We start from the raw sequence: 24,085 nt of genomic DNA, 5'->3' as shown, positions 1-24,085 counted from the left end.
AAGAACAGAAAGCATACAGTTGTTTTATTTAAGTTTTCTCCGTCCTTTGACCTGCTTTAATTTTTGTGGCACTGTTTTCTGATTTGTTTTATTTTTCTTTTTAAATCTCTTGTCCCTGGTTGTTCCTTCTTAATCTAAGACATCTTATTGATTCATGCCACAGGCATCTTCCGTAGGGTTTCTCTCTCCATAGCTTGCATATACTGTCTAGAGGATCTCATGCATTTTTATAGTTTCAGACCCAATCCATGGGCCAATGGCATCTTAAATCTTATATTATTATTATTATTAGCCGGATTATCTTTCCAGTGTGATAGACATCTACATTGTGTTTTTCCCCCTGAATGCTTATTTTTGTGGAAATATTCAAAGCCATTCATATTTAATACACACAGCTATTGAAGCTTATTTTTCCTCCCATCTCTCTCTCATCCAGAAAATTTAGCTTCTTCTTTTTTATTAGCTTCCTAAACTCTCTGCTTTTCATATTTTCCCTGTTGTTTTCTTCATACAATAGTGAGATTTAATTTTAAGAGAAATTCAGATCCCATTGATTCTTGCTTATGGTTTCTAGTGCCTTTCTGTCACAAGCTGAGAAATCCAAACTCAGTGGTGGGACCTTCAGCATCCTACCTGGAATGGCTCCCCAGGAGTCACCCTACCTCTTACCCATCCTTTCAATCACGCTGGGCCAGGCACTCCACCTTCCTCCCAGCCCACCTTGAAGCCTTTTGCTATTTTGCTGCTTAGGAAACTCCAACCCCAGATTTTTGTTTTGCCCTGCGGTAGTTTAAGATGTCACTGTCTCTGGTAGGTCTCCCCCAAGCATCCTAGAATTCACCATTTTCCGTCTGCCCTCATCGCATTAACATTCTGCAGTTTTAATGGTCTGCTATTCTATTTTCCTTGCCATCTCTTCTAGACTAAGTTCCACAGGAGTGGAGGCTTTACTCTTATTCGTTATCTTCTGATTACTCAAAACAGTGTCTGGCACATGGAAGCAACCAATGTGTATTTTTATGTGGACATAAAGAATGAGCAGCCAGCACCCTGACCATTAGCCTGACTGACAGCAGCTACTGAAGTACAGCCCAGAACAATCCACTTCCTCTGCTCAATCTCTCTTTCCTCCTCTGCACATCTTCTGCTTACTCAGCCCTGGCTCCTGCTTTGATCTAAAGAGCGTACGGTTAATGCCACCAATCTTCTTTGTAACCCTAGGCAGTTACAGAGTTGGTTCTGTGTTTTTGGTTTTTTTGGTTGTTTTTATTTTTGTTTTGTTTTGTTTTTGGTCAGCCTATCTAAATCTCCCATTAGATCAGTTTCTGGCACAAATGATATTTGATTTGTATCCCCAAGGTCAGTGCAAGTTAGTAGAGCAAATCAAAAGAGTTCAAAACACCCTAGAAACTCTATTGAAATAATTATTTTGGTGAATTAGTTGGTAAGTCACTGACGTCTTTGGTAATAAGTTAGCTGCTTCCCATGTTCTTCCGCCCTTGCCAAGTTTTACTTTTAGAGACTGAGATTTTTGAAACAGCAGCACACACAGATTTGCTTATAGGAAAGGCACATGTCCCTATTAAAAGTTTTACATGAAGATGATAACATAAAAAATAGGGTAGTTATAATATACTTCTTGCTACATTTCATTTATCTTTGATAGTTTTACTCACAAATGACCCCTCAAGGTGAAGGCATTACTATTTTGATTTTACATGTACAGAAACTAATACTCAGCTGTAGCAATCTGTTCACTCGAATGCAGCTAATAAAACAAAATTAGAATTTGAATACAGGCCTCTGATTTCTAAGCCCAGGCTCTTTGTGCTGCACCATGCTGCCCCCTATGGGACAAGCCTATAAATCGGAACTGTTCATTAAAAGTAGTATTGAGTATTAATATTGGAGTATTTTTCAGACGTAGAATTAAGAAAAGCAGTTTAAATGGCCATTATTTTTATTGACTAGAAAAATGACACCAGACTCAACCTGCCCCAGGAAAGAGTGTTACATAGCATTTCCTAAATTTATATCGTTTTTTTTCTGCCTAGAAGCACAAAGATATTTTGAGGAAATTATGTTTTTCCAGTCATCTTTTTTGCCACATAATCTCATCCTTCATTTCTGAGGTGTGGGGTGAGACATTTCTTTCATATTGGTTTCTTAGATCATTATGTCCGTGACTATCCTGAGCTTACTGGGTTTCAGTTTTATCCAATTTATCCAAGATTTCTCTCTTCCTCACATTCCACTAGAGAGCATGATATGAGTGGGAGGTATGTCCCTACCTCTTACCTGCTTCGGGCTGATGTCCTTACCTGGAACAGCAGCTGTCCTCCTTTAGGGAATTTTTAGATCTCCATTCTTGTTCCGTGTCCTTCCATACCTTGGTCATGTGGACTAGTGCTGGTCTAATCTTCCCTACCACCCCCCTCCCCCAGCTCAAGTCCTCCACAGCAAAGCAAAGCAATCTCATGTTATTGCCCTAGTTGCCACAGCTCTGGGTTTGTTTCTTTTATGCTTTGCGATTCTGACTCCTGAACTGTGTTTCCTACCACCTGCTAGAACCAATCAACACAAAGAACATCATCAGTGAAGACAGGGCCAAGACTCTGGTGGCCAAACCAAAGAGCTCTAGATGTCACTGCTTACCGCTCACTGCCTTTCTTCTGTGCATCTCTGGGGATGGGGATGTGGACGGAAGACAGTCTATGTGTGATGACGTAGAACTGATCTTCTTCAGATTCTGCTCACTGGAGGAGTCTATAAGCTTAGTGATGGGTAAGCCAGAGACTGGTTGCTTGTATCGGGCATACTGTAGAGCATCCATGATCCACCTTGTCTCACGCCAGACTTCATCGATTTGCTTTGGAAAGAATGGTGAAAGGCATTAAGTTATGAAGCACCCATTGAAGAAAAAAATTACAGTTTCTTATGAGTACAGGATGAACCATTTGTTAGACCACTGGATTGTATATGGATTGTGCCTTAGTTGCTTTATTTGCAAACTACAGATATATGTACCACAGGATGATTGAGTAGGATGCCGGGTTTGAAAGCATGAATGATGCTGCAGGATGCTTAGCTCACATATGTAAAGCTATCTTCATCTTCAAGTTGTTCATTGTGTGACTAATGTTACATTCAGTGTCCAAGACTGGAGAGGTTTTAAAGATAAGGTATCACCCAGTGTAATTTTATTTTCAATGTTTTTCTTAGGTCTTTTTATTTAACCATACTCTTAAAAAACACAGTGCTAAAGAACCTTGCACTCCTAGCACATAATAGATTCTAAAACTATGACATTCCCTCTTATGGTCACGTCCAATGACAGGCTGGCTAAAATGAACTAGAGGGTGAAAATGTGTGGCCAGGGGCAATTTCCTCTTGCTTTCTAGTTCTGTGCTGCCCTGGTATAGGACTTGGCAGAGTATTGGTGTTGAAAGCATTAGATTGAGGCCCAGGGTTTGTTCACTCCCTTAGCTGGACAGGAAGTTCCCCAGAAGCCAGGTGCAGGAGGAGGCACTAAGCTAGGTTAGGGGGAGAATTTGAAGGGAACTTGAAGTTCATGAGGGCCAAGCCAAATCAGGACTCCCAGGTTAAACCAGCATGGATTTCCCTTGATGAAACAGTTACTTTTTCAGCTGGCTTTTTGGTGGCATTCAGTGTACAGTGGTCTTGAAGTTGTTTCAAAGGCCCTGTCTGATTATGGATAACTCCTTTAGAGTGCCTGTCAAGAACAAGAACTATGATTTGCACCAGGGAGCTGGGAGACTCCACAGCCTTCTGTGCATAGCCCACCAGGAGAGAGTGATCTCCCAGCAACACTTTCACTTCTGAGTGCAGAGGGGACCAGCTAGGAGCACACAAGGCCTAAGATCAGTAGAGCAGCTGGGCAGAAGTCTTCCTGCCACCATTTGCACCAGGAAGTTGGGAAACCTCACAGCCTTCTGTGCATAGCCCACCAGGAGAGAGAGATCTCCCAGCAGTGCTTTCCCTTTTGAGCTCAAAGGATTAAGAACACAGGCTTACAGGCCCACAGGAGGAATAAACTCCAGTGAGAGACAATACCAACTAGCACCAGATGGTGAAAGGCAACCACAAGAACCCTACCAACAGAAACCAAGGCCACATGGCAACATCAGAAACTAGTTCTCCCACCACAGCAAGTCCTGGATACCCCAACACACCAGAAAAGCAAGAGTTGGATTTAAAATCATATCTCATGATGCTGATAGAGGGCTTCAAGAAAGACTTAAATAACTTCCTTAAAGAAATACAGGAGAACATCGGACAACAGGTAAAAGCCCTTAAAGAGGAAACACAAAAATCCCTTAAAAAAATAGAGGAGATAATGGGTCAACAGGCAGAAGCCCTTAAAGAAGAAACACAAAAATCCCTTAAAGAATTACAGGAAAACACAAACAATCAAGTGAAGGAACTGAACAAAACCATCCAGGATCTAAAAGTGGAAGTAGAAACAGTAAATAAATCACAAAGTGAGACATCTCTGGAGATAGAAAACCTTGGAAAGAATTCAGGAGTCATAGATGCAAGCATCAACAACAGAATACAAGAGATAGAAGAAAGAACCTCAGGTGCTGAAGATACCATAGAAAATATTGACTCAACAAAGAAAATGCAAACTGCATAAAGCTGGTAACCCAAAACGTCCAGGAACTCCAGGACACAATGAGAAGACCAAACCTAAGGATTATAGGTATAGACAAGAATGAGGATTTACATCTTAAAGGCCCAGTAAATATCTTCAACAAAATTGTAGACGAAAACTTCCCTAACCTAGAGAAAGAGATGCCCATGAACATAGAAGAAGCCTTCAGAACTCCAAACAGACTGGACCTGAACAGAAAGTCCTCCCGGCACATAATAATCAAAACACCAAATTCACTAAACAAAGAATATTAAAAGCAGTAAGGGAAAAAGGGCAAGTAACTTATAAAGGCAGATCTATCAGAATCACACCAGACTTCTCACCAGAGATGATGAAAGCTAGAAGATCCTGGGCAGACCTCATACAGACCCTAAGAGAACACAAATGCCAGACCAGGCTACTATACCCAGTAAAACTCTCAATCATCATAGATGGAGAAACCAAGATATTCCATGATAAAACCAAATTTACACAATATCTGTCCATAAATCCAGCCCTACAAAGAATAATTGATGAAAAATGCGAACACAAGGAGGGAAACTACACCCTAGAAAAAGCCAGAAAGTAATCTTCTTCCAATAAACCCCAAAGAAGATACCCACACAAACATAAAAATAACATAAAAAATACAAAGCAGCAATCACTATTCCTTAATATCTCTTAACAACAATGGACTGAACTCTCCAATAAAAAGACATAGACTAACAAAATATTTCTCATGTAAATCTTCAATTTTATCAGAAAATGTTTGTAATTCCCCTTTTAATTTAGTAATGCTTTTTATGTCTACCATTTTATCTGCATTATTTTTCATGATAATCTTCAATTTTAATTTGTCTTTCTATATACTTCTTCTATTTTATCAGAAATGTTTTTTCAATGTAAATCTTTGATTTATCACAATGTTTCTAATTCCACCTTAAATTAATTTAGAGTTTTTATATCTACCATTTTATGTGTAAAAATTTTCATGAAATGGTCAATTTTAACGTGTTTGTCTATATATTTCTTAAATTTTACCAGAAATATTTCCATGTAAATCTTCAAGATTATCAGAAAATGTTTATAATTCCACTTTCAATCAACTTAGGAATACTTTTATGCCTACCATTATTATATATATATAAGAATTTCCATGATAATCTTCAATTCTAACATGTTTTTCTACATTTTCTACAGTTTTATCAGAAATATTTTCCACATAAATCTTCAATTCTATCATAAAATGTTTCTATCCTATATTTCAATTAATTTAGCAATGTTTTACATGCCTACCACTTTACTCTTTAATTTTCCATGAAAATTGTCAATTTTAATATGTTTATCTGAAATATTTTCCATGTAAATCTTTAATTTTATCATAAAATGTTTTTAATTTCCTTTTCAATAAAAAATAGGAACTATGCTTTTATATTTTTCTTAAATTAGATTCTCCGGGGATGATAGCACAGTAAATGAAAGGATGGAAAGGCTACCCAATTCTTCAGATTTCTACTCTCAGGGTTATTGGAAAGATTGGGGATATGGGTGAGCGTGCTTGGCAAACTGAGTCGTATTATATAACGTCTTCAGTTGTAGGATGCCAATCAAAATTCTTTCAGTGGGATGAATGTGAATCCCTAAAAGATTTCCCAATCCTAACCCTCAGGACCTGTGGCTATTACTTTATATGATAAAAAAGTGAGTACCACTTTCTGTGGCAAAGCTGAGGCTGCTAAGGACTCTAGAAGAGATGTTTGTCCTAGACTGTGGGAGAATTAATTCCAATGACAAATGTCGACTTGCTACCAGAGTGGGGTGAGGCAGAGGGAGGCTTGGCTGACAAGGAGAGAGGCAGCACGGCCACAGAAGTAGAGATGGACATGAGTTAAGGCGTGACAGCAGCTCACAGATGCTGGGGGAGGAAGAGAATGGACTCCGCCCAGAGCTTGCAGAAGACTGCAGTTCTGCCAACGGGAATTTCGAACCTCTGTTCTCCAAGGCCTAGAATAATGTTCAGCCACTTTGTGGTAACTTGGAAACTTATGTGAGTTTTTCATAACAGTCCACCTGTTCTTTTTAGGTAGAGGTGTTTCAGCCAATTGCCGAGCACGGCAGAATTGCATGAGGCAATGCTGCCATCTTTGAGTATCTTGGTGCTGAGGTGGTGAGGGCCCAACGGAGGAAGAAGGAAAGGATTGTAGGTTCAGGGAGGCCTGTGGGCTGAGTTTAATGCAACCTCGCTAAGTAGCTCCAAAAGAATTCCAATTTCCACTCATTTCACCTTCTACTGTTGATCTAAAAGCAACTGACAACATAATCCCCCCGATTTTAAGGTCCAAATTTGCCTTCTGAAGACTTGCTGACACGCTTTTCAAATGAACGCCTGTGAACTGCCCGGGTCTGTTGATTAAAGGTTCTGCATTCCCTTCTCACCGTGCTTTTTTTTTTTTTTTTTTTTTTTTTTTTTTTACAAATTTCAGTTCTCATCCTATAAATTATACCCTTTCTCTGGACCCAGGCGAGATAATATTTTTATTAAAATGTAAAGGTGATTGGTTTTCTCACGGCATAGCTACAAGGTGCTCGAGGGGATGATAGATTGGCTCTGTCTAATGAGCTCCGTTTCTGTTACGGCTTAGGCACATTTGAAGCATTACAGTATATAAATTATAGCCTAATTGCCCTTTTGGTTTTAACAGCTCAAAGTATGCTAAGCCTCAGGTCTTCATGCTTTGACGTTTCTCTCTCTCTCTCTCTCTCTCTCTCTCTCTCTCTCTCTCTCTCTCTCTCTCTCTCCTTCCTTCACTCACTTTGACATTTCTACTGCCTGTACAGTCTATAAAGCCTGTATACCTTATCTGTGACTTCTCTATGCCTCCCCTGGTCCAGACCTCCCCTTTTTTGGCCACACTCCTTGGCTCCTTTTCCGAGCAGTATTTACATAGACTCCCCTGCTCTTTACAATGTTTGGTTTGTGTAGTAACACTGTCTTAGATCTAGGCAGCCCTGGCAGTTGCCTCTGCAGGCCCTGGTTCTGGTGTGTGGTGGGCTGAGCTGTGAACACCAATGGATGAGTGGCTGCAGCTGGTTTTCATTTTGGGGGTGGGGGCTAAGCAGTGAACACAGGTAAAGGGGAGCCAGGACACTGGGTTGTCTGCAGGCAGTGAAACTGCTCATGTCGGGGCCAGCAGGGTGGCATACTGAAGGCTGGGGTTCCAGGTAGATGGTATGGAATTACCCTACTCTAAGAAGTTAGTTTTTGAACACTTAGGGAACTGGCTTTTATCCAAGTCTATGTGCCTACGGGAGTCCGGAGCAGACAAGAACTTTGAAAAATTCTTGGCCTGGCCTGCCATTATTCAGCCCACTTAAACATTTGATCAGAAGGAATAAGGAAAAAAAGGCTCGAGGCTAGGTGAGGAGTGAGGGGAGCATGGGCAGTGGTCAGGAAGTGAGGATGCAGTCATGGATTCTGGGAAGGCACAAGATGGCCACAGACTAAAGGAAGGCAGTGTCCTCATTGGATGAATGAGATTTGGAGAAGCTTACAGGGGAATAAGGCAGAAGAAATGCAATCCAAGGCATGGTTAGTAAAGTGTTTCTTTAAAATGTTTCTTGTTGCGGGTCATAAAAGTAATGTTAGAGTTAACTAGGACCAGAGAATTTCTCTAGTCTAATCCTTCCATTGCAGATATGAAAAACAAGACCTGTCACCCACCTCCAGATCAAACAAAATGCCATCTGCTCTGGGACAGCTTAGAACCAAAAGCTGTGTTCCTTGACTTGAGGACTCTTTATTACTCAGACAGTGTCTCTCTATGTGTCCCAGACTGGCCTTGAACTCCTCATGTAGCCCAGGCTAGCCTTGAACTCTCAGTCTCCCTGTTTCAGCCTCTCTATCTCTGGATTACATGTGTGTGTCAACATGCCTGGCTTCACCATGGCACTGGACTCAAAAGATGAGGAGGGGATTGTAGAGACAGCTCAGTGGATAGGAGCACTTGCTATGCAAGCACAGAGACCTGAGTTCAGATCCTGGTTCTCACATAAAATGCTGGGCGTGGTCATGGGCACTCTCTGGTAACTTCAGTGCTGAGCTGAAGGAAGGGTTTGCAGAAACAGGAAGATTGCTGGGATTTGCTTGCTGCTAGCTTGGCCAAGAAACAACTAGCCCCAGGTTCAATGAGAGACCCTATCTGAAAGGGATGTGCAGAACACTCGACATCCCTTCAACTCTCTGACCTCTGCGTATATACAGGTGCACACACCTACATACTCATGTGCACATCACACACACACACACACACACACACACACACACACACACAGTCTTTTGTGTTATCCTTATCTCATATTCCCCTTTTCCTACTCTGTCTCCACTGTCAACATCTGTTCTTTACTGGAAATGAGATTAATGGACTGACTGTTTTCATATTCTAAATTCTACAACCTCAGGTGGAGAAGTGAACAGGTACTTCTTTGGTCTGAGGGTCATCCTCATTTATAGATGAGAGAAATAGGGAAGTTCTACCACTTAACCACATTTTCTTTCTAAATATTACCAAACATTTATTTCACTCATTTTTAAATTTCAAAGGACTTTTATTTCTATCTTTGTAAAAAAGATTTATTTATTTATTTTATACATATGAGTACACCACCATTGCTCTCTTCAGACACACCAGAAGAGGGCACCAGATCCCATTACAGATGGTTGTAAGCCACCATGTGGTTGCTGGGAATTGAACTCAGGACCTCTGGAAGGGCAACCAGTGCTCTTAACCGCTGAGCCATCTCTCCTGCCCTACTTCAATCTTTTTGTTGTTTGTTTTTGAGACTTTATTTGGTGTTGCCCTGACCCTGACTTCACTATGTAGCTAAGGATGGCCTTGAACTCTTGATCGTCCTGTGTCTACTTCCTGAGGCATGTCTTACCATGGTTGGCCTTGCACTTCTTATTGATGAATGAATATACAACTTATTGACTAGTTGGTATGTGCTAGGCATTTTATGGACATTAGTTCACAAAAATTATTTCTGTAACACTAAAATAGTACTAAGATGTAGGACTATTATCACACACCCCTCCCCCCCTTTTTGGAGATAGAGTCATGCTGTGTAACCCTGGATAGCTTATAATTCTCCATGTAGATCAGATTTGCCTTGAATTTTCAGAGATCACCCTACTTCTGTCTCCTGAGTGCTGGAGTTAAAGTGTGTCCACAGTCACTTTATTGTGACTATTTTTCATAAATGGGTAGAAAATAGGGAGTTTGTGTGTATGTCTGTGTGTATGTGTGAATATTTATGTGTGTATGCATACATGTGTGTAGAGGTTAGGGGACAACCTGCAGGACTGTCCCTCAGGAGCTCTGGACACTCTACTTCCACCACAGGGTCTCTCCTTGGCCCTGAGCTCACTAGGAAGGCTAGGCAGGGCCAGTGAGTGCCAGAGGTCATCTTGTCCCAACGTCCCGAGCACGAGGTTTATACTGCATGCCCACATTCCCTGGAGTTATAAGGCAGGCCCCATGAACTTACGTTTTAGTGTAGTTTCTCAGGACCTCATTCTCTGGGATAAGTACTTTACCCAAGCCCAGGTGACTTACCTATCGAGCCCCAAGTTCACAATGTTTCCTCACACTGAGTTCTTTTTACGTCTCATTTGGATAGTTCTTGGAGCTTCTGGTCTGGCTGGTTCCTTACCTTTAGTTCTCTCCTTAAATTCAGGAGAGACCAGGCAGACTATTTAGTGAGCAGAACCACACAGAATCCTTAGAGTGAACCACTAGTACAAGTATAGCAGTACCCACGAGGGGCATGGCCTCCCTGCCCCAATAGGAGCTGTGACAAACTGTGATTTATTTATTTATTTATTTATTTATTTATTTATTTATATATTTATGTATTTATTTATTACTGTGGCCTGTGGGCTGGTCCTCTGATCTGCTCTTATTGTTATCATCCAGTCTTGTCTGGCCACCCAGTGTTCAATTTATGCTCCCACCAACCTGAACACCTTATCGTTCTCCACATCTTATCTTCCTGCCTGTCTGCCTAGTCTGTTTATTATTTTCTCTTTGGATGCTGAGCTCTGTTTTTACATGGTGTGTGTAGTCTAGCAAGTTCCACGAGCCCCGCTTGAGGCCATCAGGGCCTTCCCACGGCATCTCTCCTACTAGCCACAAGCGAGTATTAAGAGCTTTACCCGAGGAACAGCAGCCTCACCTGAATGAAGTCCAGCACTTGCTGGTGCCGTTGTTTGGCAGCTGCGACCTCGCTGTCTGAGATTGCTTCCCTCAGGGACTGCTGGGTATTCAGAGAGTCCAGCTCCACAACAGCAGAGAGGCGGCAATACAGACTAATAAATTTCTCTCTGTAGCTGCAAAAATGAACTGGAAAATGGACAAGCAAAATAAAACATGTTAAGATCTGGTATCAAAATAGAGAAATTCATACAGCACAGAAAACCAGTCGCATGGAAACATGATTTATTAACCCTATCAGTGGAAAATATTAAGCCATAAATAAATTATAAATGTGCTCTTAAGGGGCCAGTTGTCTGGCTTCAGTCAGACAGTCTTCCCTTTTAGGTTACCAGCCCCTCATAAGGTGTGGGGAAGGGGGCTCAAGCTGCAGTTTAGATGGACTTTTTCCCTAAAGTTGGGGCCTTTTTCATACATAGTCTTGTGCCACGTAATGATGTTTCAGTGATGTCTGCACATGTAGGGGTGGCCCAATAAGACTATGTCACTTAGTGATATCATAGCCATCTAGGTTTATGTAAATATAGTTATGTAGTGTTTACAAAATTGACTAATGGTACAAGTTTCAGAAGTACTGAATTGCTAAATATACATTATTATTTGTAGGGCCACACACACAGACACCCACAGAGACATGCACACAGACACACACACAGACACACAGATACACGGACACACACACACACACACACACACACACACACACACACCAGCTTGCAAAAAACACCTTAAAGGCAAAACAAAAACAAAGTCAAGTAGCAACTTGCAGCCTAGATTTGATTTTCAACCAAGTATCTTGCTTTCTCTGCCTAGAAGATGAGACAAGCTTTTCTTAGGCTGTCTCATGTCTAACTAGAAATTTCCCGTTATCATGTTTGGATTTGAATCCCTTTCTGACTATTTTCCTTTTGCAACTTTGGAAGGATAGTGGGTTTGAATTCTTGAGCAGCTCTCCTGGACCCCAATTTTTTTTGTCTGTAGATTTGGCCTTCATTTCTCAAAACATATGGAGACAGAGGACACAGGGAGGTATAAACTGCACGCCCATTTTGCTCCTCTTCAGGAAAGGCCTCTGGCAAGTTTTCCTACTCTCTGGGTAGCTCTGGCTACACACTGTGTCCTAGGGTTCCAATGTGGTGGGAATGCGTCCTGGTGTAGGATGGTGTGCTTCGAGGGTCTTCCTGGTCCACCATCAAAGCCGGAGACTAGTCCCCATTCATCTTGTATATGTCAGATTTCCACTTCACAGGCTTTGAAAACAGGGTCACTGTAAGCTCACGGGTATTAGAATATTTTTGCTGTGTCTTCTTGGGTGAGAAATTGTACTAAGACCATCCATCCAGTTTACTACCTATGCCTCGCTTTGCTATAGGTCTCAGTACCTAATGTCCAACCATTCGGGGAAGCTAAGCCATCACACCTCAGAGTGGAATAGCTGTTCGTCTCCACTAGTGAGGAAATCTTGCTCCTTTGCAAGTGAGAGATTTTTGCGCATCTTACACCCTTGTCTGCTCCCTTGCTTGATATCCTATTATGAGAAATTTTAGGCCAGTAGAAGTGTGACCTATACCGCCTTTGCTCCTATGGTATAGAAAGAGGAGAGAGGGCTTCAGTTCTCCAGCTTTTCTTGAGCTGTGGTCTATTTTCTCCAGGCCTTGTTTCCCTGACTCCAGCTCAGCCTGTCCTCAGATCTGGGCTTCTTCCTTCCCAGCCTTCCTATACTCTCTAGAGCTCTTAGAGAAGAGCTGATTCCATGTTCTGCCAGTAAATGGTAAGCTCATAGCCTTTGCACAAACAGTAGCACTCCCAGGTAATTTCCTCACTTAAAACTCTACAGAGATCCCTCGTAGTCTTTCCCTCAGTAGGGAAACTCTTAAGGTCTAGGATTTGAATGTGAATCTTTTATTATACAGCTAGCACTTGATGCGTGTCCTCCCTTGGCTGGAGAGTGAAAAGTCTCACAGACTCTGTTTCTAAATAAACTTGCAAATGACAACAGAAATAGACTTTTTTTTTCTTTCTAAAATATGAAGGATGACTGGGTGGTGGTGGGGCACACCTTTAATCTCAGCACTCTTGAGTTTTGGGGGAGGGGGCAGAGGCAGGTGGATTTCTGGGTTCAAGGCCAGCCTGTTTTACAGAGTGAGTTCCAGGACACCCAGGGCTACACAGAGAAACCCTGTCTTGAAAAAAACCATAAAGAAAAAAAAAAAAGAACGTTGACTGTGAAGAAACCGAGTGACACTTTTGAAAGCAGCAATATTCCATCTGAATTCTTGAAGACTAGGATATTCAGTTTTGTCTCAAAGGGCATAGACTCCAGTTTTCTCTTGCGTTTTGTGGTAGGAGCTGTGGATCAGTGGGTGGTCTCCCATGCCCACACCAGCCAATGCCATCCATGCCACGCACCACCAGTGAGTTACGAGTGTGTCTCAGCTGCTGCACTTCCCCTGCTCCAGCGGTTTCTATCCGCAGCCTTTAACGTCACTTTGACAAATGTTACTCTAACACAGTCTTTTGTGGTTTAGCAATGATACATTTGGTAGCCATCCCCGAGGAGGGGAAGATAGACTGGAAGCGTCTAATTTTTTTTTTTTAATGTGAATCACATGCATTTTGCAGACACACTGCTATAAGGTGATGATAATGTCATTATTGGGACTACATGATTTGTGAGTAACACACAAACTAAGACCAAATCTCTGTGGTGTTGTTTTTCTTCTATTTCCCCTCTATATAACATAGTGACAGACTAGAGTACAGCTGCTCTGAGTGCCCATAGGACAGTAGAGGAGAAAGTGAATGGATTAATTACCATGTAGGTAAACAGCTGTGCGGTTTGCTACTAGTGTGTGATGTTAGGGAGGTGATCTCCAAGGCCCTCAGTCTTATCCTTAAATCTGGGCTAAGAAGGGCTCTCTAAGAGGAATCAGCACAGTGTTAGTGCGATACCCAACATGCGTATGGAACATACCAGAATCAGTTTGTTATAACTCTCTTCTCCTATGCCGTCACTTTCCAGGAAGAATGAAACATTTAGCAGTTCAAATATTAGCACACTGGGATTAGAATAGACTAAGAATGCCCATCTCTTCAAATCCCAAGGCTATCTGAAAAGTATGGCCTCCTTTAAGAGTAAAAGAATAAACAAGATAAGTTTAGTGCCACAAATCTTTGCCAGGGTGCCAGAAAGTATCTGGGCCTAAGGTGCTGGGGTCACAGAGTCCTGGTAGTGAATGGATCAACATTTAGAATACAGGATTTGTATCTTAAGTCAGGAAAAGTGGGGATTACAAATAAAGGTTGATGCTGGGCTGTTTCCTTCAAGACTGGGGTCTGGATTCCATTAAGCTCATTGCCTAGATATCCCACAAGTACCTCAGACTCATCATTTGTCAAACTGAACTCATCATCCTCCCCTCCCCCAACTTCTTCCTCCCCTCCTGTTTCCGGCTTTGGTAGAAGGCAATGCATCCATCTCAGACCCCATTCAGACTCTCTGGCTCCTCCATCTTGCCCCTCAGCTGCATCAAATCAATCAGCAAGTTGCAATGATTTTTTTAAAACTCCTGAATCCCTTTGCCTTACCGTCTACCCTTAAAGTCCCACTGTGCCAGCCCTGGTTCCAAGGTCTCATCATTGCCCACCTGCACCAGTGTAACAGTCTCTTAATCGTCTCGTCACCTCTAGTCACAGCTCCAGTACCCCACTTTTCTGTTTTCTGTCCTCCCTAGAACTGCTGAAATCCATTAGGCCCTTAGCATCCCTTTCCTTAAAACCTTTTCACCATCTCTTCTCGCCCACAGCCCACAGGATGTAGTCTCACCTCCTTGGAATGACTGACAGGAGTCTGACCTTCTAGCTTCCCTGGAGGTGCTAAGCACAATCACAGTACTAAGGGCAGACCTAATCGGCTTATCCTTTGTGCATGCTGTTTCCTGTCTTAAACTGATTTCCCTCTTCAGCTTTGCCTTTCATTTTCTGAATTTTGATTTATTCCACGCCCGCCCCCGTGATCCAGTTAAAAATAATGCCTATGAAGGAAGATCTGGTGTCCTTCTGAAATTCAGGGGTTAGGGGTCTTACAGTAGGGCTTTCATAGTGCTAGGATTGTTGATAGAAACTCCTCTCTCCCCTCTAGAGTCTGAGATTCTGAGATTTGGGTGTGTGACCTGTATGCCGTGAATGTCTGCAGGTCCACACAGTACAATAACTGGCCTGGCTCAGCAGATGTGTGTTGGATGAAGAAGGGTATGGCCAATTTTTTTTTTTAATTCTCCAGAATTCTGTCCTTTTAGTCCAATTAGCACAAATTAGAGAGCCAAGGAAATCAATAAAAATCAGCTTTTCTCATGGTAGGCTTGCTGTTCGTTGAGACGGCCCACAGGGTCAGGGCAAGGTGACCTCCTCAGTGCAGGCTAGGCAAATCCTCAAGAGGCCACGTCATTGGATGGTGTGTCTGAGCTTGTGACGTTGTTTCCCCTTTTCTTCTGGGAACAGTTTACACAGTGATGCATGTCTAAGGGCCTACATCCGTGGGCTTTATGGTCTTGTAAAGGTTCTGCTTTACCTAAAGGGGTGGTGGGATGTCAGTCCTAAGGCTGTGGAGAGAAGTGAGTCTCTTTGAAACTGTTTCTCTTGGTCTTAACTCAACCCGCCTGTCCAGAGCTTGAGACATCTTCCTTTGCCAGTCTCTTTTAGAGTCACAATATCCTGTGGGTGTGTCCTACTGGTCTTTGCTCCTGGAGACAGGAGGCTAATCTAATCTTCTTATCATTTTGCCCTTGCCACATCTGTTTGGTGATGGAACGGGCACACGGATGCAGTTTTCCATTGCTGGTCAGCAAGTTATTTACGATTCAATTAAGGTCACTCGTGGGAGCACAGTTGGGTTGCTAAATCTCAAAATTTTCCATGAGGTAGAGGATGCTGACTTATGCAAGTCGAACTGAAATATACTGCACCCCTTTACTATAATTTACATATTCTCATAATTCACACCTATTCAAGTTTCATTAGAATTCCCTTGTTATTAAAGTTTTCTCCCAGTTCTGACTGAATTACTAAAAAAAATTTTTTTTCTTAGAAATACTCAGGGTATCTTTACCACTTATTATGGAATGACCTAGAGCACAGGCCCTAGTTAAAAATGGTTTTCTTAGCATCTTCCTCAGAGGGGCCTGGTCCAATCTAACAAGGCTTAAAAGAGTTCCTATAGAAGTTGTCATTAATTTCTTAGTGGGCTGATGCCCAGTGAAAGAAAAGAAGGTTTGCCTCTTGAAAAGCTCTGGTTGTTTGAGGATGAGGTGGGGTTTGCCATGATTCTTACTAAGAGCCTGCAATATTTTAAAACTTGTTTCTGACACAACAAACTTTGAACTGGACAGTGTATCAGTTTCTACTAACTGGCGACACTTTTCCATGGTCCTTTCAAAAACCAAAGACACTAATGGAATTGGATGTGTCAATGGAACAAACCCCAACCAAGTGGTCTTTTCCAGAAACTACATGGTGTTCATTAATCAGTTAGATAACCCATGGTGTAGCCATCAGGGAGGGCCAGAGGAGTATCAGTTTTTATTTAGAAAAAAAAAAAAACAGAAACAACCCAACAACCTTAAAGCCAGGAACTGTGAGACACAGGCTTTGATCTATGGCCTATTTTTCATAGATGAAGGCTAGCGTGTATATGGTCTTACAATTGCTTTTAACAATAAAAGTAGGTAAGACAGATCAAAGTGGAAGACACAGTTGGATACTACTAAATTACTCTGCTGATCATATTTCTAAGTCTGTATTTATCTATTTACCTCTGGGTCCTAGGAAGAAACACTTAAACTATGGCCCATGGATCTGTGGCGTCATGATTACCCAGGAACTTATTAGAAAAGTCAATTTCCAGCTTACTCTCAGCCTCCTGACCCAGCATCACTGAGGCTGGGCTCCAGGAATCTATATATTAACAAGCTCTCCAGGTGATTCTTATGAACATTAAACTTCGAGGAACATTATTCTAGGGCCTTTGTATCCCTAAGTATGTGTTCTGTGGATTTTTTTTAACAGATGCTGTGCCAAAAATGTTTCCAGTTCTGGTCAGATGAATTCAGAAAATTCTGGGTTAAATAAAGTCAAGCTTTCTTGTGTGTGTGTGTGTGTGTGTGTGTGTATGAGAGAGAGAGAGAGAGAGTATGAGCGAGCTTATAGTGCATCTTGCAGAACTTTTAACACTATGCTGCTCAAAACTATCCACTGAGTTTCATATCAATACGCACAATCAATACACTCCGTTCCCTGTCAGAGTCTTTGTGTGCTGAAGGATCCAGCTTCTCCCGCTGTGACTTCCTCTCCTGTCTTTGTTTCTCTCACATATTCCACACTATGTTCACTGCTCTCTTCCCCACACACCCTATTTCTCAAAGGCCTCCGTGCTCTTTCTTTCCCATCGTCTGGAAATGCCAGGTCTCTGCTCAAATGTCTTCACGGAGGCTTTCCCAGGTCACAGAGAGCGGTAGCCCTGTGACTTTGCTCCAGTCTTTTTCCGCGGCTTGCTTTGCTCATGGCCCGTACAGCTCGGATGTTCATGCCATCTACCCATTGGCTGCTCATTTGTCTCCCTAACTAGGACATGTGCTACTACTGTTTGACTCCTCCCACTAGGATGGATGTAGCTTCTTCATGAGAAGCTGCTGATTTACTGGCGCCTATGATAACACCTGGCATGTGGTATTATATGTTGGTTGGAGAACAAAATCAATGAACAGAGGGAAAGGGATGCTATAGGCTTCACCAGCTGCAGTGTGGAGAGGCATAGAGAGGAGCGTGATGAAGGGTGGTGGGTCAAGTATGTGACCCTCACAGGATTCACAGGACTCCTTCAAATGTCTGTGACCCACAGGATCCTAGGAGGCATACACTGTCATAATTGGTCCCAAATATTGATTGTTCCACAGGTGGTGCCACTGAGTCTCTCTCTCTCAACACACACACACACACACACACACACACACACACACACACACACACACACCTATAATTAATTAGAGATAAGGTATGATCCAGGCTAGCTGCACAATGAAGTCTTTTCCTTCTCTCTTTCCCTTTATCTATCCTGTGGGAATCACTTGTTTCCTTGGCTTCAGCAGCTACTTGTAGACACTGCTTAAGCCTTTTGTTGTTGTTGTTGTTGTTGTTGTTTTTATTTTTTGTTTTGTTTGCATTTCTGCTGCCAAAGTGACCTCAGAGACAATCTCCCAATTTTTCTTTCCCTCCTGTTAATAGTCACTTACTCTTACTTGATGCCCTAAGGTGAGGGAATATGGGGGGGGGGAAGCCCTCTTAGAGACAGAGGAGGCAGAGGTGGGGAGGAACTGTTTGGGGGCGGGGGCAGAAGGGGAGCAGCATTTGGGATGTAAATAGAGAGATGATAGATAGATAGATACAAACAGTTGCTCCCTCTTGACTACACTCAGTGTTTCTCAAACCTACATTTCTGTCTTTGCCGCAAGCTCTCATCTTGCCACTAGACTTATAAGCTCCTCTTTGAAGGTTTTGGCTCTCACTTTCCATTCATGTTACACATCCCTTTTGAGCAAGGAAGCATGGCTACTTCTTTCAGTTCAGCTGAATGTCCTCTCTACGCCTGACGGCCCCGACCTAACCAAACGGAACCTCTTTCCCCAATCTTCCTGACCTCTATGCTCTCATATCTGTGCTAGATTGTCTCCCCCCTCACAAGAAACTCTTTCTTTTCATCTATATTTACTAACTCGTCCATCCTTAAACAACTACATCAAATATACAGTCACACCGGGGCTTTGAGGAATGGTATGGTCACTGTTATTAATCATGGGACATAGCAAAGGTGTGGAAAGTCCAACAAGAGCCAGTGTCATACAGTAGGGGACCCAGCCCTGTCTAATCTTTGTCTGCAAGTCTGCTTCTAGCTTCTCTTAGGAGGTCTTGTGCCTCTGGAAAAGAGCAGTTGCGCGTTCATGGCCCTTTGGGTGTCTAAACTACACGGAACAAGGGCAACTAAGTGGTTTAAGCAATTTATCCTGAAAAGAGAAATTTGGATTCAGATGCCCAGCTCTCAAAGTGAAGTTTCAGGCAATCACCTTGTATATTTCTAAGTCTAGGCTTAGGAGCCCTCCAAAAAGGGTCTGCCTCCATTTTACCCACCCACCCACTCAGCCTCCCCCAAACTGCAGGATTTATTTCAACCGAGGGAGCCCTTGCTAATTGCTTCTTATTGGTCTGTTACAAGATGAAGCACCAGAGAGGAGACGAAGTCTCCCTGTTCACATGCTCAGGGGGCAGCAGGATTCTCTGCAGAGAATACAAGCAGGCTCTTCATTCTGAAGGCCAGGGAAAGATCTTCCACCATCCAGATCCTTCACATTAAGATCACAGCATTGCATTCTGGGGGATCTTGTCCACTCCTCGAATTGTTTAGGCTATTTAGAGTCTAGTTAATATCAATTTATTTATTTAATAAATCATGACTACTTATCTTTTTTTTTGCTCCTAAGTAATATAAACTCTCTCTATTTCATTGTTATGTTTTCCTAGCTGACTGTAAGAGGAGAGACAGAGACAGAGAGACAGAGAGAGAGACAGAGACAGAGAGACAGTGGGCAGGACGTGGAAGAGGGAAGCATCTTCATGAACATGGTGTTCTTGAATTCATGTTCTAAGAAGTCGGGAGAGAAAGCAGTGAGTAAGTCTGATAACTTTCACTTTAGAATTCCTTCCTCTCCATCGGGTCTTAGTTAGGTTTCAGTCGTAGTTTCTCAGTCTAGTCCTGGAGCCTCGCTCTAGCTCACACTTGTACACAGTTCTAGGAAGGGCTGTTGCCAAAGCCATCACGTGATTTACTGACCCTCCACTGGGACAAGGGGGAACAGATATCACTTTGTGATTTTATTATAAGGAGGCTGGGTTAATATTTCTAGGTGAAACAAGCTACTATACCGAGTTCAAACATCTGAAGAGGGAGGTTAAGAAACCCTGAGTGAGGGGTGTAAGGATTATTCTGTCCTGGGGCTGTACAGACGTCGTCTGAGGCAGGGAGCAGGAGAAGAAAGGACACATTGTGACCCATTTCCAACACCTCCTGTGTGTAGAGGCGGAAGTTCCTTGCCTGCAGAGGGACACGCGCGGAAGAAAAAGAGGAGAGTTACAACATGGCACATACATAAACAACGACAAACCGGCATAAAACATCTAACAAAATCACACAACTTCAAGCTTGGAATTTTTATACAACATAAATATTAGGGTTCAGCCCATTTAATAATGCTATATAAAATCAAGATTTAAGGCAGTAATGTTCCACATAAACTCTGAAAACAACATTTATGCTTCTTATAAAAGCAGAAAATGATTGCATTCTGTGGGCTTTTCAAAATGATGAATATAATTACATGAAGCAACAAAAAATGGATTGAATTAAAAATCCACTAGCTTCAATTTAAGTCGGTTAAGGGGGAAAAATGTAGTTTCTGGCCAAGGACTGAGAAAAATTTACAAGTATAAAAAAAAATGTTGTATGCACTGTTATGCAGTTAAGCGGCCTTCTCCCAACATGTATATATAGCCCGAGTCACCAATGAAATATGAGCTGCCTCAAACCTGCTAAATCCAAGAAAACCTTTAATAGTACCTACTGTCACAAGGGGAGCTGCTGTGTTCCTAATTTTTCTCGTTGTGAGCACAGGGCCACCCCTGGAATAATCCAGTAGCTCCCCTTAGCATCTCTTACGATTCAGTCTGTGTCAGTGTTGGCAGGTTTGGACTGGCTGTGAAGTATAGCCTTAAAAATCAGCAAATTCTTAATAGTTGGACACTTTTGGAATTTCTGACTTATTGCCTTTGTGTGGCCAGTGTGTAGCTCTTTCTCTTCTGAAGAGAGAACAGGTCAGTGCTGTCACGAGCTTCCTCAGGCGAGATACACTTGCTTCTCTCCTGCTCCGTGTTCATGATGTGTCATAAGGGGCAGGGATGGCGAGAGGAGACAAAACAAGGCAAAGAGCAGACAAATCCATCCCCGACTTCAGCATGTCACTAGACAGAGCCTAAGCCACTTTTACCCTTCATATGCCAACTACCAACCGTCTCCTTTGAAGTTCTGACTTACAGGGGAGAGCTGCGCCTACTTTCATTTAGATAATGATTAAAAAAAAAAAAAAGTCAACATGAAATCAATTGGCCATTGTTTTAAATTCCATGATTCTTCTTTTGCCCTTAAAATATTTATATATCTAACGTTACTGCTGTTTGGTTATGTACCCATCTATGTATAGATTCTTGCATTTCACAATGACCTGAAGCTGACTCTTAGTATCTTTCAGGGTAGACAAGAGGGTCTTTCTTGCTGAGCCTGAGCACCCTGTGAGTGGGGTCTGGAAAATTCATAAGAGGCTGATATGAAGGAACAAGAGAAAAGGAGCCAGAGCGTAGCCCGGCTCTAGCTGTAGGCATTAAATTCAAAACATGCGTGTAGAGGCAGAGTGGTATTTAAATAAATGACAATAAACATACGTACATATATATATATGGCTCTTGAGTAAGTTTTATGATACAACTCAGTTTCCATGAACCATAAAAAGGAGATAAAATGGTAAAGCCCGGTACCTGGTGTCGAGGTATATTGATCTGCTTCAGGAGAGCCGTGACTGCCATCTGGAGCTCGTAGAAGAACAATTGCATGGGGCAGTCAGCATTATGATCCACACTTTCCATAGATTCCGAGCCAGACAGCTTTTGGATCCACTCCCACTCCTCTCTGTATGTTGAGTCAAGTTAAAATTAGAAATATAAGAAAAGTTCAGCATACAGCTCAGGACTTTCCTTGCTATGTATCTCCAGAACCTGAAACAGCTACTTCTTGGTGGTTAAAAATGCTTTTATGGCACCTGAACCTTTTGCTACCTAGAGGGAGTTCAAATGGACTCTTGCTGATTTCAGCTGAGTTCATCCGTCCAAGCATCTGTCCCTCGGAGCAAATAGGTCTGGCTTCCATGAATGAGCTTTCGAGACTGAAGCATTCAGGTGTTTGTAGTTGCTTCCTGACTGTCCTTATTTTCTTGTCTCTGTGGATCCTCTGTAAGTTCTAAGAGCCTACGTTTTACCACAGGGGCATCTACTGGTTAATTCCACAGTTGGCTAACCACAGGACTCTGATCCAACTCAGGCAACAAACCACACGGCACATTTCAGCTCCGGCCTGTTGTAATCATGGGGACTATTTTGGTTTCGTCCCCTTTCCAAAAGCTTGAGGAGAATCACAAACAGGAACAGCAGACAATTCCAATAAAAGGAACCAGGGGACACACATCACTGCCTCCTTCCTCCTCCCAAACCAGTCATCTGTGTCTCCATTCTGCTTGCGCTATAGTTCTTCCTAATGAACTTTTCCAAATGTCAAGCAGAAGGGAAGGGGAAAGAACGGTGGTGGGAGGAAAGAACATCTGGCGGGTCCCCTAAAAGCCACTCTTCAAAAGGGGCTTGAAAAGATCAAGGTAAATGCCTCTCGGCAACATTGTTTCCACAGGTAATTTGCACAAGTCTCTAAATACATCCAGTTGGCCCAGTTTCTCCTAGGTCTGCAGGGAGCAGTAACTGGCTCCCAAGAGCAGGCTAGAGAGGAAAGCCCTCCTCTTCGTGGTGGAAGACTCTCACCAAAATTTCATCATGGCCCAGGCTCCAGTCTCTGGGTCAGAAAACCAAATTGGCTGTGTTAGAGGAGGTTCGTTAAAAAAAAAAAAGCAAGACAAACAAACAAGTCAATCAACCATCTCCAAGCACTCTCTTACTGCCCTCTTAGAAATGTTTCTGTTTTTCAGAGATCTGTTTCATTTCAAGCCTCATACTGGACAAGACTATGGAAAAATCTATCATTTGTTCCAATAAAAGAGAGAGAGAGAGAGAAAATCATACTTAAGTCCTATTGCAATTTGGGTATACTTTTAACTTCACAAATAATGGAAATCCTTGAGAGCCTACTTGGGATTGAGTTCCCTTTTCTCATCACTGATTCACAACTTGATGAAAGGCTTGTGATTAGCACAATATACACAGACCCTAAAGGACGACCTTGCTATAATGGAGTATAGAACCAAATTAGGAAATCCCCACTAAGAACCACACTGCCCTGAACTAGTCAGCATGGGCTCTGAGAATGGCAAGATGACAGGAGTTTGCAGGATGAAGGGGCACGGTCTTTTGTACTAGTGAATCTTGGGTCCTTGGAACAGGAAAAGTCTGTTGATATAATTACTAAAAGATGGTGACCAAGACTTTACGACACAAATCCAGAAACAGATGAAAATGACCATTGTGCAGTCGGGTCACACATGAGACTTGCAGTCTTCTGGAAAAAGACACTGAGGACACCAAATGTTGATTATTGAAATGACCACCAGGGGGCAGACTTAAAGCCCAGGTGCAATTGCTAAGAGAAAGGAGGACTATGGGGGTCAGAGAGTACTCAAGAGACTGCCAAATCTCTCCTGCCTCAGCTGCCTATATTATCCACTGTCACCAGTAGTACTCCTGCAGCCCTGTGAGACAGTGCAGTCACTAAAGTTTCTCCACTGTAGACACCAAATTTCAAAGGGCCCACATTTGTTTTCGTTAAGCAAATCTATACTTCTAAAGACTTTGAGAATCTAGTTTGTATTCTTTGACACCTAAAGGAAATTCGGAGACTTTTCTTTTTATTATGTATTTCTTCTTTTTCTTTGTTTTCACATTGCACACAATTCAGTTCATTACAGTAGATGAACAAGAGAGGCCTGCTATTAGGGTTAGTTATAAAGTTGAGACACATTACCAAGACGGGACAACTGTCCCAAGATTAACAAAGTAATTGACCACATGCCAAACCATAGAGGAAATTTCTGAAAGTCTTGGCCCTGTCACACCACTTCTTTTCTTCCCTAGAGAATAGTCATACACGTCAGAAAGATATAAAGTCCTAAAGGCAGAGAGAACATGTGTGCTGGGAGTGGGTAGACCGAAAGTGGGCGGGACATTAGCTCCACCAGATACTATTATCATCTGAGATCTTAGAAACAAAGAGCATGGAGAGCACAGCGATTTCTAATGGCGAGGAAAGATAATAGGAACAGCAGTGTACAAAGACAAAGTCTCTGATCGGTCG

At 42.4% G+C, this 24,085-nt stretch overlaps 1 protein-coding gene across 1 annotated transcript in view; it reads right to left on the bottom strand.

The window, feature by feature from the left end:
- Ankfn1 (ankyrin repeat and fibronectin type III domain containing 1) overlaps positions 1 to 24,085 on the bottom strand; it is a 150,938-nt gene that overhangs the window by 10,885 nt on the left and 115,968 nt on the right. Inside the window, exons 14-17 of the mRNA XM_052195564.1 lie at positions 21,556 to 21,706; positions 19,894 to 20,062; positions 10,886 to 11,052; positions 2,656 to 2,869 (exon numbers count right to left, since the gene is read on the bottom strand). Of these exons, the coding sequence (XP_052051524.1) occupies positions 2,656 to 2,869; positions 10,886 to 11,052; positions 19,894 to 20,062; positions 21,556 to 21,706 (701 nt within the window). The remainder of the gene's footprint in view (positions 1 to 2,655; positions 2,870 to 10,885; positions 11,053 to 19,893; positions 20,063 to 21,555; positions 21,707 to 24,085) is intronic.

The sequence above is a fragment of the Apodemus sylvaticus genome, chromosome 10, assembly GCF_947179515.1.
Source record: "Apodemus sylvaticus chromosome 10, mApoSyl1.1, whole genome shotgun sequence".
NCBI lineage: Eukaryota > Metazoa > Chordata > Mammalia > Rodentia > Muridae > Apodemus > Apodemus sylvaticus.
This window is presented reverse-complemented; position numbering and strand designations above follow the sequence as displayed.